Source organism: Panicum virgatum, chromosome 1N (genome assembly GCF_016808335.1).
Source record: "Panicum virgatum strain AP13 chromosome 1N, P.virgatum_v5, whole genome shotgun sequence".
Lineage (NCBI taxonomy): Eukaryota > Viridiplantae > Streptophyta > Magnoliopsida > Poales > Poaceae > Panicum > Panicum virgatum.
In genome coordinates, this window is record NC_053145.1 from 673645 (window position 1) to 686745 (window position 13101).

Genomic DNA, 13101 nt, shown 5'->3' on the forward strand with positions numbered 1-13101 from the left:
TCTACCGTAGTACGGTACGAAATGGTCACAAACGTCTCAGAACGAACTGATTTTTTCCATGAATTTTTTTTTCATCATGAAACCATTTTTGGTTCTATGATGCATCGTACGTCACTGGACATCCGGATCCACATGTCCACATCCATGCTGGCACCTGACGGCTTCATACTTGCTAGCCAAGCTATACGTCGTGGTGAACAGGGAAGCCCATTGTTTCGCTAATACTAGCTACATCTTCTTCACCTTTCATTTTCTTCTCTTTTTTTTTCTTTCCTTCTTTCTAGAGCAAGACATAGTCATTTTCTTTGAACACAGCGCGCCAAAAAAGAAAAGGGCACGGATCGATAAGTAAAACGTGGTGCCCGGCGATCGCTTTCATCCACCCTCTCTCCATCAGGGGGCTTGGCTTATAAATACTAGAATCGAAGCAGCCCTTATCATCTCACACCATCCATCCTGCACATTTCTCTCTCTGCTCCCAAGCACCAGCCAAGTAAGCAACAACAAACAAGCACTTCCCGTTGCGATACATCGAGCTCCATCCCCCGCCAAGAAGCTCTAGCACCAAACAACAAGCAGCTAAGATGAAGAAGGCCTCCTCACTCTCCGAGCTGGGCTTCGACGCCAACGGCGCGGCATCGGGCTTCTTCCGCCCGGTCGCCGACGGCCTCTCCACGCCGACGTCGCACCGCCGGAGGCTGACCAAGGTCTCCGTCATCGGCGCCGGCAACGTGGGCATGGCCATCGCGCAGACCATCCTCACGCGCGACCTCGCCGACGAGATCGCACTGGTGGACGCGCTCCCGGACAAGCTCCGCGGCGAGATGCTGGACCTGCAGCACGCGGCGGCGTTCCTGCCCCGGACGCGCCTCGTCTCCGACACGGACATCGCCGTCACCCGGGGCTCCGACCTCGCCATCGTCACCGCCGGCGCGCGCCAGATCCCCGGGGAGACGAGGCTCAACCTGCTGCAGCGGAACGTGGCGCTCTTCAGGAAGATTGTGCCGGCGCTGGCGGAGCACTCGCCGGACGCCATCCTGCTCATCGTCTCCAACCCCGTCGACATCCTGACGTACGTGGCGTGGAAGCTGTCGGGGTTCCCGGTCAACCGCGTCATCGGATCCGGCACCAACCTTGACTCGTCCAGGTTCAGGTTCCTCCTGGCCGAGCACCTCGACGTCAACGCGCAGGACGTACAGGTCAGCTGCCATGGTGGATCATATATATAATATATATGCATATATAATATATATATATATATCATGAATTAATTAATACGAGCGAGTACATGTGCGCGCGCGCAGGCTTACATGGTGGGGGAGCACGGCGACAGCTCCGTGGCCATCTGGTCGACGGTGAGCGTGGCGGGGATGCCGGTGCTCAAGTCGCTGCAGGAGAGCCACAGCAGCTTCGACGAGGAGGCCCTGGAGGGCATCCGGCGCGCCGTGGTGAACAGCGCCTACGAGGTGATCAGCCTCAAGGGCTACACCTCCTGGGCCATCGGCTACTCGGTGGCCAACCTCGTGTCCTCCATCCTCCGCGACCAGCGCCGCATCCACCCGGTGTCCGTCCTCGCCACCGGCTTCCACGGCATAGCGGATGACCACGAGGTGTTCCTCAGCCTCCCCGCCAGACTTGGCCGTGGCGGCGTCCTGGGCGTGGCCGACATGGAGCTCACCGAGGAGGAGGCCAGGAGGCTCAGGCGCTCGGCCAAGACGCTCTGGGAGAACACCCAGCTCCTGGGGCTCTAGTACATTATTATTACTACTACTACTGCTGTATGGATAGTCTCATATATATCATGGTGATGATGAGTCGTGTGATTCGCGAGCTCATGACAGTCTTTTATAGTTAAGTCCACTTGAATATACATGTTAACATGTTCATAAATAAATTTTTGTGGTGTAGTAATATTGAACACTTGGTTGATGTAACCATCATTTGCTCTCATTATTCAGTCTGTAACACCGATGAGTTTTCAATTTGTATGCTTGTCTTGTAACTTAAAATAAATAGATACAATATGAGCTGATATTCAAATTACAGTCCTCCCTGTTTCAATGATTCAAAACTGAGCATTCACAAAAATAAACTCCATCTTTACATCCAAAAAATACGACATAAATCCAAATTAGGCAATATCTTCAGTCCAAGTAAGGTCTGTTCCAAGTACAGATATTCCACAATATCTCCAGTCCAATTGTTGTGCCCTGCAATATTTCACAATATCATTTCTGTACAGTTTGTTGCAGTCCTGCCTGTACATAGAGCACAAGTTAGTCAATTGATTCAACCGTGCATGAAAGTTTAACTTCACAAGTAATGAATACATACAACCACTAACAAGATCGATCACTTATGAATAACTACAGAAACAAAGCAAAGGCTACAATTGAATTAAGTCTACACAGATCAGCTACAACTATATTGCAGCAGCGGTTAAGTGCTGTTACAGCAAATTAGTTAAGGGACTATATAGCCCAGTTTAGTTCACAAGTATGTAAAAATTTAGTTAAAAAAATTCTAAGTTATCCAGCATGCACGGTGGCTCAAAGCTTGTCAGTTTTATGATGGAAGGAAATGGAGAAAGAAAGCAAAGACAGCAGTAGAGTAGCATGGTTAAGCGTTGTCATAGCAAATTAGTTAAGAGACTAATAATTTACCCATGCTAAGTACTAGCTGTCAAAGTTTTCAATGCTTCTTTCATGTGAAGGAGTTATTTTAAGGTAGCCATGCTCAGTTGTTCATGGACAGAAAAACACATTATTATAATTACAATAAAGATTTCCATTTGTTTTGAAAACTACAATCTGAGCAAGTGCAAGTGACTGGGAAGCAACATACAAGCAACTGTAGGCATTATTTCCATTGACCTACAAATAAGCAATATACAAATAAATAAGAATGCAATCAGTGATCTATGAAAGGTCACTGAAAATATTGCTAGTTTGCTACTGAGTGGCAGACCTTCAACTAAAACAGAGCATGACTAAAACAGCTAAAACTAGCACTTCGGCAATAGCTCATTTATGTAACAGCTAGACAATACAGAATACAAAGGAGAAAAAGTGCCTGGCTTTGCCCTTAATCTTTGCTTGAATGGAAGATAGTTTTCACATCTAAAGCTATAACTGAATTGTATATAGTTAGGATTTCACTATAATTGCATTAAAAAAGAATTTCACTCAAATTCTCATATAGTATATCACAGAATTGCTACACATGAAAGCCATTGTGAAGAAAATTAAAAAGGCTCCATTGTGCTTTCGGTTAGGAAAAGCTAAAACTTGAGATTTTCAGAAATATTGGACGCTAAATGACTGAAACATGTCTCCTATTTTTCTAACTTTAATTAAATGATCATTTCTTGGTCTTGCTCCATTGTAAAGTTGACTGGTCAACTTGCACGGCAAGATAAGATATCTGTGAGGCATAAAATAGTTGAGCAATAGCAAGTAGAGCTAGCACAACAAAGTAAGCAAATCAGATCAAGAAACTTAACAAGCATTGCACTACAGTTCTGCTGCTACAGAAACTTAAATGCATCATTGAAAGTTTCCAAATGCCAACTGCCAGTCTATGGAGCAATAGTACATTTCACGATTCAGACAAGCTAAAACAACATCTGCACAATACATATAACAATCGCAAGAGCATGAACGAGCATGCTACCATAACTTTACTACAATATCTGAACAAGCAGGAGCATGAACGCCAAAACGGCGTTCTCTAGCTAATTCAAGGCAAGCACCGAGAACCACCCCGATTCCCACTCGACGATCTAAGATCCCCGTAAATCGCAGGAGCCATGACAAGACAAACAACAAAACCAATTATATGTACATGAAGGCGACACCTCCCAGCCATCTACGAATAGAAAAAATGCTCTTCACCGTCTCGGCCTAGTTCCTAGAACAGACCAAGTACAACTACCAAAGCACGGTGATATAGAGGAGGAGATGGGGCAAGAGGATGAAGGAGAGATCGTTGTACCATGAAGCAGTGGAAGGATCGCCGAGGCGGAGTCTACGGCGGAGGAGAAGCTGCGGATGTGCTTGAGCCTCGAGGGATGTGGGAGATGAGGAGACGAAGGGGCGTCGCCGACGGGGAGGCGCAGGGCGGCGTACGGTCAAGGACTTGGAACAGCAACGCTTGGACGATGTCAGGCTCCTTACAACCTGAAGACTTTCCTGAAGAAACGCCCTGATGGACGAGGCACCAACGAGTGACACGTCAAGACCAAACGGCGGCGTCACCGTCTCTTTTAGCGGAAGCTTTACTCATTTCCGTAACTGTTACCTGCTCCGTTAAGCTAGGATGCCAGTTCTTTCTGTAACGAGTATAAACTCACAGATCCCGTGGAGGACAAGTAAGAAAGAGAACAGCTAGACTATTAGCTAGGGTAGAACTGATCTCGATCTTCATTTGTATCGTGAGATATCTATCCTAGTTAAAGTTGACCTCGGGGTGTGCTCGAATTGCTTGCTGTTCTCGCTAATTTTCCGTTCTTGGGCCTGATCCATTCATCGGGATTTGACGGACGAGGAGCGAGGGGGGATGGACGGAGAGGGTGGAGGTGGCGCGGCGCTCACAAGCGGACGGGGACGACGCGCCCGGACCCAAGAGCAAGAGGTGGGGCAGAGCCTCCGCTCTGAAAATGTGAGGGTCGGATCGCCCACCCCTTCAGCGTGGGTTCCAAACAAGGGGGAAATTAGCTTGGATCAAATTTTTACGTGGGCCTCCGGCTTGTGGAAAAGATCGGGATCCCAAACTAGCCCAGCATCTCCAGCAATAACCCTTATTTTCAATCCATACTTTATTGAGTAGGGGCTCCTCCTACTTTTGAGGGCTATAATTTTTACTCTCAACTCCAACAATAACACTTCAATTTCAGCTCCTACTCTCCTATAATATATGGGACCCATGCATCAGTCTCATCAATTTTTATTCTTTCTTTTTTTTCCTTCCATGTGCAGGATGATGCCCCTATCCCTCTCTCGCATCTCTCTGGATGCATCTCTCGCGTCTCTTTCTCTGTATCGCTTTTCCATCCTCTCTCCACCTGTTCGGCCGGTGGCTCCATGGAGCCAAGAACCATCGCCGAGCTTGGCCGATTCGTCTTGGGGAAAGCCGGAAGGGCTCGAATCCATGGGCTGGCACGCGGGCGTGCAGGATCTCAGGTGCCGTGCGGGCAAGCGGGCAGCGACCGTCGTGCGGAGTGGGATCTCGGCCGGCCGCGCGGGCGGAGCTCCACTGCGTGTGTGTTGCTCCATCGCCGCGCGGGGGGGAGCTCCGCCGTGTGCGAGTGGGCAAGCAAGACGCGTGCAAGCAAGATTTGCCGCCTTGTGGGCGAGCGAGCTCCAACGGCACATGGCGGTGGCGGCGGCGGCGGAGCTCCAGCTTCGCGTCATGGCTCGCGTCGCGGGCGGAGGCCGGCATGAGGAGTGCGCACGGCTCGCCGGCGGAGGCCGCCATGCGGAGTGCGAGAGACGGAGCAACGCGGGCTCCTACTCTGGCGTTGCGCTAGATCCAGCTCGAGGCTCGAGTCTCTCTCTCTCTCCACGAGGCTGGAGCCGGCAAGCTGGGCAGGGGCCTCATCTCCCACCGATGCGCTCCCCGGCTCGCTGCCGTGCACTCCTCTAGCCCACCCGCCGATGCGCAAGATCCGCCTCTGCTCCGACTCGGCGGACGGGCAGGAGCTCCGCCGCGGGCGCGAGCGGATCCGGCCGAGCGCGTCGGAGCTTCGCCTCGTGCGGCCAGGAGCTCCTCCACGGGCACGGGCAGCTCGGGCCAGCTGGGCGGGCGGGAGCTCCACCGCCGGCGAGACGAGGTGCGCAAGGGAGGCCGCCGGGCGGCGCACCAGAGAGGAAAAGTTGCGTATCCGGCCGCCGGTGCGGAGGTCGGGTGGCGGCCGGCGTGGAAGGGGTGGATCCGGTCGCCCGACTGCGGCAGATCCGGCCACGCGGGGGCCCGGACCAAGGCCACCGTCGGCCTCGCCGGAGCTGTCGACCTCGTCGGTGGGTGGCGGCGCGGGAGAAGCTCGGGAGAGCGGAAGGGGGGGCAGCAGTGGAGGAGGTGGACCCACGAATCGGAGGGTGAATAGGAGGCTTCTATTGCTGGGGGCTTGGGATTGGAATTTGGAGGCCCATATAAAATGCCAGCCAAAATAGGAGTCCCACTTGAGTTAGTTTTTTTTCCTCAAAACTCCTAAAAAATAAGATGGAGGTCTGTTTAAGGGTGTCCACTGGAGTTGCTCTTAGTGCTCAAATTATGAGATGGGCCTATGGAGAAAGCAGCAGGCGGGGTGGAAGAACTGAAAAGGGTACCAGGCCCAACTGATGGGCATGCTCTCTCTCTCTATTTTGTCAACACAAGGTCAGTACAGTAAACTGTGAGCCAGCCATAGCAGCAAGCAAGCGTGGTGGCGCATCATCACATGGCTGCCACTGGCCTTGTTTGGTTCGGTTCAAGCGCTATGAACAGTAAATTTTGACTACTAATTACTGTGTCAAACAAAGTCAGTTCACAAAACCAACTTCAGAACCCCGCGCTAGTGACCCTGAAGAATCTAATGAGGTCTTTGACCACGCGATTAGAGAAAGGTTACTGTAGCATCACTGTAACAAATCATCGATTAATTACCGCCGTTAGATTCGTCGCGAAAAGTTACACCCATCCCTAAAAAGGTTTTACAAATAGACTTCATTTAGTACTTCATGCATGTGAGATTCTTTTTTCGGATTGCGTGCGTGCTAGTTTCCTAGCACAGCCAAACAAGGCCACTGGCACCGAGGCGCCTTGGGATTCCCCCATTCTCGACTGTTCATCTGATGCTTTTTCACAGGCAGGCAGACACTAGTGGATGTGGATGAGGACTTCGGAGCAGGGTAGGTGGCTCACGGTCGGATCTTGGATCTTGGATCTTGTATTTTTCATCGCCGCACCAAGCGTCCAAGCCTATCTCCTCCCTCCTCCTGCAGTTTCACATTGGCTCTGATCACTTCTGTCTAAAGGTGGTAAAAACTCTTAACTTTTTATTTAAATAATTTAAAGATAGGATTCTAAAAAATTAAACTCTAATTTTATATAACTTTCAGCTAAATAAAACCAAATAAGATTACAAAGAGAGCATGGTAACCCATTACCATCCCTGCTTCTTCCTAGTTGCTGATCATGGCGGATTGGCGAGCGAGCTTTCTCACTCCTCTCACGCTTTCGGCTCCGTGTTCCCGTTTTACCCCGCCAAGCCTGCGGAACGGGCGGGGGTAGAGCAGTCACTTCCCGTCCGCCCCTTGTCTTCCCTTCCCTTCCCTTCCCTGTCGCCGTCATCACATTCCCACTCCCCCTCCCCACCTCCGAATCCAACATCTCGCGTCGCCGCGGTCTCGCTCCCCATTTCTTCCCGCAACCGCCGCCATGAGCCGCGATCACTTCCTCCGCCTTCTCGACCTCCACGCCGACGACGACCCCTTCTTCCCCTCCTTCCCCTTCCCCACCTCCTCCTGCCCATTCTCCTCCTCCTCCCCTGCCCACCACCGCTTCCTCCTCGACGACTACACCTCGTGCCCCCTCGGCTTCACACCCCCCTCTCCGATCGACACCTTCCACCTCGATCTCGACCTCCTCCTCCCTCCCTACGCCACCGCGGCGCCCCCGTGCCCCGCCTTCGACCCCTTCCTCCTCGACGCGCTTGGCCACCGCGTCTCCGCGCTCGAGCGCGCGCTCGCGCCGCCGCAGCCCCGCCGCAAGTACACCTACGCCGCCGAGGCCGGCGGCAGGAAGCTCAAGTGGGTCGCCGAGGACAAGCCCGCCGGCGGGAGGGCCTACAAGTGGGAGGCCGAGCTCAAGACCCCCAACGACGACGGCTTCGACCGCAAGTGGAAGTGGGAGTCCAAGGCATCCGCCGCCGGCACCACCAAGGTCAAGTGGGCCAAGGAGATCAAGGGCAAGGGTTGGCTCCAGCCATGGTCCAACTCCTACTCCGTCGAGGAGACCTACGGAGACGACGAACACGACGACCACCAAGACAAGGAGAAGAAGGCCACACCCGCCGTCACCAAAGTCAGAGAGGAGAGGAAGGACAAGGATAAGAAGAAGAAGGGCAGCGTCGAGATCGTCGAGATCGAGGACAACACCGCGGGATGCGTCGCCATCAGGAAGGTGAGATCTTTGTTTGTACACTGCTGCCTGCGTGGTAGGTCAATTCAAAATGGGGGGCTAGATTTGGTCAAACCAACAGGAAACGTTGGGTTTTTAGGTGAGTTCCTGCTGCGAGGCTCACAGCATGGCCAGATCTGTGGGAAATGTGATCTTTTTCTTAGAGAATGTACTACCATGATTATTTCAGATTTGATTTGGTGCTAACTCTTGAGGGGAAACAAAAATGGGATTTTGGTCTCTCAAGTTGCTGAATAGTTGAGGGTTTAATTCAGCCTTGCCCTGCATTCTTATTTGCTAGCAAAATATTCAGAGCTCCTCTCGTGCTCACATCATGCTCCTCTCGCAAGGCTTTTGAAAGGAGCCACGCCAAGGGAAAGAAGAAGGAATTATCCCCACAAGATGCTGCATTGCTGATACAGATGAGCTACAGGGCCCACCTGGCCCATCGCTCCCAGGTCCTCCGATGCCTTCGCGACCTTGCTGTGGCCAAAGCCAAGCTCAAGGAGATCAGGTCCTTCTTCTACAACATCTCATACCGCCGCCGCATCGCACATGACTCTGAAGAACGCCAGAGGTTCGCTGAGAAAATCATTGTGCTGCTCTTGACCGTTGATGCCCTTGAGGTAAATTCTTCACCCGTTCTATGCTACTTCAGGAATAAATGTTAATATTAAACTTGCATTCTGTGTATATTCAGCATGCCAGTTGTTGATTTTTATTTATTTATTTCAGTGATGACAACTGTTCTATTGTTTATTATGGTTTACCCAAGAACCTGTCAGAACTATGCATTGTTGTTTAGAGTGCTGTAAATTACCTAATGTCATCCCTGGCACTAGATGAAAGAGATGCTAACATGCTCTGCTGCATTGTCCCTATGATGGTCTCTTTCACGAAATGTGTGCCTTAACTTCAAAACATATGAAACATGTCCTAGAGTTGACTTCTTGTTGACACAGTTGATTTTCTTAATATGAATATGATAATTGATGTATATATAATATGCCATGATGGACACATGACTTTCCTCAGGCATGAACAATTAGTTTGATTAAATTTGCTCTACGTAATATCCCATGGTGATTCGTTCAGGTTTATTAGTAAGGGTTCTAGCCTTTGTGGATTTTAGTTTAAATTTTGTCAGTATATTTCTCACACTCTCAGTTATTTGTACCATTAAATGTTTGCTGTTGTAGTTTAAGATCATAATCTAAGGACACAGCTACAGAGAATTCAAAATTTTATGACCTGCAAAAGGGAAAATAATCTCCTATTTGTGTTCACAGTTTGGGGTTTTATTTCCTAATCAGTTATTTCCTGTTACTGCCTTGCCATCATTGATCTGGAAAAAAATGCGAGAAGAAACAATTTAAATGATAATCCCCTTACGTTCCTGTGTCATGTGTCAATGCATTACTGTGTGCCTTACCAGGGACCGGACTTCATGGTCCGCAACGCTAAGAGATCCATGCTTGAGGAACTTGAGGGGATGCTGGAGATCGTGGACCCTCAGCCACCAGGGAAGCCAAGGACACTTAGCCGCAGGAAGTTTGATCTCCCAGAGGGTGGAGCCATCCCTAAGGAGATGAGGGATGGTGTCAAAAATGTTGTCAGAATCGTGGAGGAGGGCAAGTAAAATGCTACCACCATCAGTGGTGGCATTGCTGAGCACACCCCTGATCAGATGTTTGCTAGAACCTTATGTTGTATTTACTGCTAGAATGCTGTTTCTTGTAATGGTGTTGTAGCAGTCTGATCTATGTTATGTTTGGACCTGTTCCTAGGTATTTCCTTATTCCCAGATGTCGGAGATGTGTGTAAACTAATTCACCATCCATCATGGCTGGGGTGGTGAAACTCTAATAAATTGGCGTCAATTCATCACCGTGGTGTGTTGCCTTTCATCAGCTGCCCGAGGTTTGCTATCACTTGGGTGTTGTATATCCGGTTAGGGTACTATGTTTGTTGTCCCATCTTTTTTCTTTTCCCTTTTTTTTGCTAAGTTTTTTTTTCCTGAAAAGATTGCTAAGATTTTGTCATCCTTCAAAACTAGTATTGCGTGAAGCCGTGAAGTATCTGCTGACTGCTGTAGTCCTGTATAAACAGCAGATGTAGGCATGTGGCGGCCTAAAAAGGAAATTTGAATCGGTTTGGGGCCTGGCCAGTTTCTGTATGTCATCTGCAATTCTGCATCCGGTGGCACTGAATAGCGGACAGGCCCAACGTCCTGGCCCAGTGATATTTTAAGAAGGAAAGAAAGCATCTGCTCCCAGCAAGGCCTCCATTATCAATTCATCTCGAGCAATTTGAGTGCATGCTCTCTTTTTTTATTTACAATACCATCTAGTCTCTCCTAGGTTGATCTTGTTTCAATGGCTAGTGTAACCACCAATACCTGATTTGAGCTAGACCATAGCTGTGTGGCGGCCACTTGCTACTTTGATTTAAAAAAGACGGTACTACTTGATAAAAAGGAAAAGGAAGACATACGACTAATCTAATTCAGGCGGATGGTTTGCTCAAATCCTTGCGGCTTAGTTTGTGGGAGAAGAATTATATCATGGTTATGTGCATCATATATAAAGCCAACCTAAATCCAAACAGAGGGTTGTTTCTGGTGACTTTCCTTAGCTCCAAATGCAGAAGAAATCGATGGTTTGCAGAAAGGATGGGTTCAACACTTTGAACGTGTGGGCACAAGAGACATTGTTGAGATCCACCACTTGTCCACCACGGCACCACAGGTGCTATCACAGACTAATTAACAGGCAGGCAGAGAAACAATGTCGTTACACCTGGCCGCCAGCTAGTATTTGGCTTGCAGTTTCGTTGCTTGCTTCATGCGCTTTTCTTTCTCACGCAGTACTAGTATGCTGCTGCTGGTGGTGTTCCCTTTTCTTGTCTTGTGCAATGATTGCCTCAATATTAACAATAATCGCTCTGTTGGTTTGGCTTGTCAGCCAACCAGACATCAGTACTATTCTCTCATACTAAATCAGCACCAACCACCAGCTACTAGCCAGTCAGCAGTACTGTTCTCTCATAACAAACCAGCACCAGCCACAGCCAAGCAAACACAATGTATATAATAATGTTAGGTTTGCACTTGATCAGGACCCAGCGCCCAGTCAGATCCTTAAACAAGTGAATTATTGGGGGATGGATGGATCAATTATATTTGAGCGGGCCGGAATCTTCCATGGCTGGTTGCCTAATAAACAAGTGTATTATTGGAGATTACTTCCATATAGCTTGCTGATTTGATTTATTGTAAGAAAAAAATACTGCTGGTGGATTGTGGCTATTTTTTTGATTTAGTATGAGAGAAAAATATTACTGGCTGGTTGGCTAACAAACCACCCGAACAGAATTGGGTGGTCGCATTTGAGCTGGCTGATCATGTGGCTGCCGCCAATCGAAGCGAGCCAAGCTGCTGCAGTCTGCAGAGAAGGGATTGGGTTGGATTCTACTGCATCTTCCCATCAACCAAATGGAATTATTGGCCCGGGCCTGGACTGTCGCTTTGCCATTGCTGACATGGCAGCAATAATGTGTCATGTGCTCCAAGCTGCTGAGAGCTAAGCCTCAAGCCAAGATTGAGGTCAGGATTCAATGCAAGCGAAGGTTCTCTTGCATTGCATGATGTGTGGTCGATGGATGAGTTGTTGACCTCAATCGTGAATGGTTTCTTCATTTCTTCACTGGGCCGGGAAATGTCCCAATCACGTCTGGTCGATCGATCTAGTGGCTGCAATTGTCACAATTTATTCTTCTCGTTCGCATTCAAGGTCGCACAAGTTATGTACTCCTTTTTCTTACTTGTGTTTGGCGTGCGCAATTATATTTATTTTCCATGTTTCTAGTACTAGGTTAGGAAAGAGAGATAAAAGATGGTTGTGCAAGCTAAATTTTCGACCAAAGACTATGTATGGCTGGCCTTGTATTTATTTCTGTTATCACTTGACCAAATAAGCTGGATGCTGGATGATGATCGAGTTGTCGATATCGGTATTCAGAATTTTTTTTGTTGAAAATTTGGTATTCAGAATCTCAGGTGCTGGATCCACCTGGAGTTTATACACGCCGCCTAAGGTTGTTAGCCCGAGTGGTGCGAAGCAACCGGCGGCACTCCACAGGTGGAGGGTTCGAACCCCCACCGGAGCGAATTTCCCCGTCTGTGGGAAAAAAACCCCTCGCTGTGCTCCTGATAGCTTGGGCTGTGTAGTCAGTCTGGCCCGGTCTGGTGTCACGGTTTCCCGGCCCAGTGGGTAACAGTCCCGGCCTGGGTAACGGTTTCAGGAAATGGCATCAGACCCAAAGTCAAAAAAAGCCGGGGTTCGGGGATTTCTCGGCCTGCGTTAGAAGGCCTTCTTTTTATAAAAATGCTCGGGGGCTAGCTGTGTAGTCAGTCTGGCCCGGTCTAGTGTCACGGTTTCCCGTCCCAGTGGGTAACGGTCCCGGCCTGGGTAACGGTTTCAGGAAATGGCATCAGACCCAAAGTCAAAAAAAGCCGGGGTTCGGGGATTTCTCGGCCTACGTTAGAAGGCCTCCTTTTTATAAAAATGCTCGGGGGCAGCTAGCCCCTCGCAGATCGAGTTTATACACGCCACACCATCAAGTGGTAATATAACCCGAACAAAAGGGCTTGTAGCCTAGTGTTTGTAAAATAAATCGAAATGGGCGCCTTTCTACCCGCCGGAATAAATTGCGCACGTGCAAGTGGTGTAACACGACGTAGGCATCGATCCACGTGGCGTGAACGCGAAAATTTATAAATCGCACATTGCCAGCACAATTGGAGGATGACGTTGTTCGATGTAGACTCATGCATGTAGACTAGTGCCAAGTACCTGCCGAGAGGCAGAGCCACATCATCATGATCGAGTAATTATCTGATGAAACTACTATTGAGACTGGGTCTAATAAAATCAGCCGCAGCAG

General features: G+C 49.3%; 2 protein-coding genes and 1 long non-coding RNA gene across 3 annotated transcripts; 2 read left to right on the forward strand and 1 right to left on the reverse strand.

Moving 5' to 3' along the window:
- The first annotated feature begins 431 nt into the window (after nucleotides 1–431).
- On the forward strand, nucleotides 432–2043 carry LOC120654372 (L-lactate dehydrogenase A-like). Its single transcript, XM_039931889.1, has 2 exons — nucleotides 432–1199; nucleotides 1305–2043. The coding sequence occupies exons 1-2, from the start codon at nucleotides 585–587 to the stop codon at nucleotides 1749–1751; spliced, it is 1062 nt and encodes a 353-aa protein (XP_039787823.1). The 5' UTR covers nucleotides 432–584; the 3' UTR covers nucleotides 1752–2043.
- LOC120654373 lies at nucleotides 1976–5549 on the reverse strand. Its single transcript, XR_005667051.1, has 2 exons — nucleotides 3994–5549; nucleotides 1976–2258 (listed from the first exon to the last, which is right to left on the reverse strand). It is a non-coding gene; the product is annotated as an uncharacterized LOC120654373 (long non-coding RNA).
- A 1771-nt stretch (nucleotides 5550–7320) lies between these two features.
- LOC120654377 (BAG family molecular chaperone regulator 7-like) lies at nucleotides 7321–10064 on the forward strand. The gene is made up of 3 exons (XM_039931893.1): nucleotides 7321–8160; nucleotides 8508–8783; nucleotides 9593–10064. Exons 1-3 carry the CDS (start codon nucleotides 7417–7419, stop codon nucleotides 9794–9796), a joined length of 1224 nt encoding a protein of 407 aa, XP_039787827.1. The 5' UTR covers nucleotides 7321–7416; the 3' UTR covers nucleotides 9797–10064.
- Nucleotides 10065–13101: the final 3037 nt, after the last annotated feature.